This window comes from Coenobita brevimanus, chromosome 55, assembly GCF_032717465.1.
Source record: "Coenobita brevimanus isolate Jiangsu-jjx chromosome 55, ASM3271746v2, whole genome shotgun sequence".
NCBI lineage: Eukaryota > Metazoa > Arthropoda > Malacostraca > Decapoda > Coenobitidae > Coenobita > Coenobita brevimanus.
Window position 1 is genome coordinate 27,601,885 of NC_137008.1, and position 3,759 is coordinate 27,605,643.

Sequence of the window (3,759 nt, forward strand, 5' to 3'; positions counted from 1 at the left end):
GAATATTCAAACAATGCCACGAAACACTAGATCATGTACACGTGTCACCTAGACGACCCTGGGAGGACATGTAAACATGACACCCAGACGAGATGAGTTAATAAAGTGATCAAATATCGTCACCTTCATAAAGAAGCTGCCTGTCATTATTTTTACTTTTCAGGAAATTTAAAAAAAAAAAAAAGTGTCTCATTTTCTGGTCCCTTACTGGTCTCTGGTAAAAAATGACAACATGGTAAAATTTATAATATTGGATAAATAAAGGCACAGAATAACAGCACAATGTTTACTATATTATAAAAATAAAATTTTGTAAAAAAATAGTATTTTAAAAATAAATATGATTATTCTTGTGAAACTTTATTTACCACTAAAACTGGCAAAGACTAGCCTTTCTTTATATTTACACTTTAGGGAACAGTCTCGTGGTACTGCAGAAAGCAGTTTCTTTCCCCATTGAGGCACAGGTGCACCTTACACACCCTGCAGAGGAAGTTGGAGTGTATGCTGTTCCCCTTTTAACCTGCTGAACTTGCAAGTCTGTCGTGTAACATAGAGGGGGGACATGAAACAGCATGTTGTTAAAGCATGCTGAAATGTCCAGTTAGTGGCTGCGGTGTCCCTGAATGGCTGGGGGAAGGTCCACACTGTTGCTGGGGCCTGGGGATGCCACTGAGCTTCTCAGGGGCCAGAGTACTGTGGGCTTCTTGCAGCAGGCTGAATAAAACACTTCAACCTGGATGTCCTTCAGTGACATCCTATTTTCATTCAGTGTCTTGCAGTCCTGGCAGTACTGCACCCAAGCATTGGTGATGCAGAGGTCAACAATGTAGGTAAACAGCCTCATGTACCACCTTTTCGACTTCATGGCAGTTTTGTACAGGTGGATCAACATGTGATTCTTGTCTATTCCCCCCATGTTGGCATTGTAGCTCTTCATTATATTTGGGCAGGGAAAATCCTCCTTCTTCTTTGTCTCGTTGCAGTACCTCTAGCATATGGTCACTGGCTCCACCCCCAAGTCAGTCGACTGCATAGTAACAACATTATTTTGTCCTACCACCAGAGGGCAAGGATACCATCGTCACTCATTACGTAGTTGTAGGCACCATGGTGGACACTTTTTCTCCATTTCCATTGCTAACTTCAGAGGAGGCTTCCCAATCCTGATGTCCCTCACAGTTCCTGTGTACCTGCAGTCATTCCCCTGCAGATACCTCACAAGCTCCAAGTTGGTAAGGATGTTGTTCCCAAAGGTGGCATCAGGATTGGTAAGCCTCCTCTGCAGTTAGCAATGGAAATGGAGAAAAAGTGTCCACCATGGTGCCTACAACTACGTAATGAGTGCTGGCCAGGACAGAAACTATCTGGCTTCTTATTCTGGGATCAGAGGGACACCCTGACTTTACAGGGTCGTTTTGCCTTGCTAAAGCACCATATCATGGACAAACTCATCCTCGGAGGCTCTGGAGAAGAGCTTGAACCCCTACTTGTCTGCCTTGTTCTTGATGTACTGCCTCAGGTTCTCTGCAGTCTTCCCCTTGTAGCCCACCATTACCTTGTCAATGGACTGCCTGAGGGTTTGTGGCACACTACAGAAGGCTGTGTTGATGAAGCTGAAGAGGGGCCGGATCTTGAAGAAGCAACTGATGGTGCCAGGTAGTTGTGAGTTGTCACTGAAATGCAATGTCCTTCTCAGAAGTCGAGATCTCTTTGACAGCATTACTTCAGCCACTTGGGGGGCTCTGAGTCCAATAAGCTAGTAGTCTTCCAGTGACAGAGCTCCAATGACACACATGTACAGCTGCAGAGCAACAAAATTCACAACTTTATCATCGGTGGTGAAGGTGGTGTTGGCATCCTTTTGAGTGGCATACAGGTTGGTCTGGTACGTGTGTCCTTGATCATCTGGGTGCTGAAGAAGGTAAAGAAGTGGTGTTGTGGAGTCTTCACATAGAAAGGAGCAGATGGTCAAAGGTGAACAGGGCTGGCCAGGTGATGTCCACTTTCTTCCAAGTTGGACTCTGGCCCCATCCCCTTGGACCCTCGTGGACTGCTCTCCCTCCTCTTCTTCCTTGTCCTCATCCTCATCCTCAGATGATAGTGAATCCACCACCTGAAGTGGGTACCTGACACTTCCTCTTGGCGGCAGGGGGTGCATCACTTGGGCCTGGAGTCTCTGGTCGTGGTGGGGCTCTGGCAGGAAGTCAGGATCAGCTATGTCGTCATCGTTATCCAGGCCTTTGTCCTCACTGACGTTGGGGCTGGCTGGCACAAGAGCTCTCCACGGTACTCCTTCCAGCAGTAGAACATCCCTGTAGGCAGCTGCAAGAATGTTGTAATGTGTGAAAACTGACCAAAATTACATTAATGTCCCCTTTTCACAAATAAAAAAAGAAATACATGGTCCAAATGATTTCACTTGGATCACATGAAAAAGTTTTAAGTACAAGTGGCCACAAGCCATGCATCATTGGGTACTATTTATCAGTTTTAATGAGTTACACATAAACACCTACCACAAATAATGCTTGTACATGACTGGGCATATATATAGGGCTTTCTTCACTAACACTAGTTTTATGGCATTCTGGCATATGTCCATATATGGGGACTTCTGCCATAACACTGGTCGTCTATTAGACAGGTATATGTCTTCATTTGGCCATTGCTATTTTCGCACATCAATTACACCACTTTCCACAACTTGCACATAAATTTCATCTACATCAGTGTTTAGTACAACTAGTCAGCTGTATCATGTAGACATTTCATCAACTTACCGACATTATGAAGAGAGGTAAGCTCGTGGGGGTCAGAACAGCTAGGGGCAAACATCCACACTTTGCGAGATCTGGGAGAAGAATGATGTTTGAGGCACTCTGGGCCAATCCTGGAGCAGAAAACCTTGTGACATCATGGTCTGTGACGTAGCCTGAACCTCGCTGATTGGATGGGTGTGTCTGACGTCATGGCATACACACCGGGTGGCTCCAGGGCGTCATTTTGGACGCCCATTCAAGTGTTCATGCTCATACTTAATCATCAGTCTGATAAAGGGATATAGTAAGTTTGATAAGTATGACTGAACTAGATTTAGGGGTAAAAGTCTATTGAGTGTTGTAGGTAAGATGTTTGATAGAGAGTTTATTAAGAGAGAGATGGCACAGAGGGAGTGATTGGTGATGAGTTGTGTGGTTTCAGGAGATGGGGGAGATGCATGGATCACGTGTCTGCTGTGAGACACGTGTGTGAAAAGTATGTGACGAAAGGTAGGGACGTGTTTTGGGCATTCAAGGATTTAGAGAAAGCGAATGATAGAACTGATAGCTTTGTGAACTGTCTTGAGACTGTATGCCTATGGACTAGGTGATAGGTTGTTAAAAGGAATGAAGAGTTTTTATGTAAATAGTACAGCATGTGTAAACGTGGGAAATACTGTGAGTGACTGATTTCCTGTGAGAGTGGGGCTGTGACAGGGATGTGTGATGTTGCATTGGTTGTTTAAAATTTATATGGATGGTGTTTTAAAGGAGGTGATTGCAAGAGTGTTAGGTAGAGATTTGAGTCTGGTGAATGCTGATGGCAGAGAGTGGAATCTCAGTCAACTGCTGTTTCCAGATGATACTGCAATGGTGGCTGATTTGGAGGAGAGATTGAGACAGCTGGTAGAGGAGTTTGAAAGGGTGTGCAAAAGAAGGAAATTGAGTGTGAATGGGAATAAGAGTGAAGTGTTGAAGTTTACGAAATTGGTAAATA

At 44.5% G+C, this 3,759-nt stretch overlaps 1 protein-coding gene across 1 annotated transcript; it reads right to left on the reverse strand.

Annotated features, from left to right (window-relative positions):
* Positions 1-604: 604 nt before the first annotated feature.
* Positions 605-919, reverse strand: LOC145401282 (uncharacterized). The gene has a single exon (XM_080273611.1). It carries the CDS (start codon positions 917-919, stop codon positions 605-607), a length of 315 nt encoding a protein of 104 aa, XP_080129737.1.
* Between the last annotated feature and the right edge of the window lie 2,840 nt (positions 920-3,759).

Coding starts and splice junctions, on each gene's coding strand:
- LOC145401282 (XM_080273611.1), bottom strand. CDS start 919: ATGGGGGGAATAGACAAGAATCACATGTTGATCCACCTGTACAAAACT.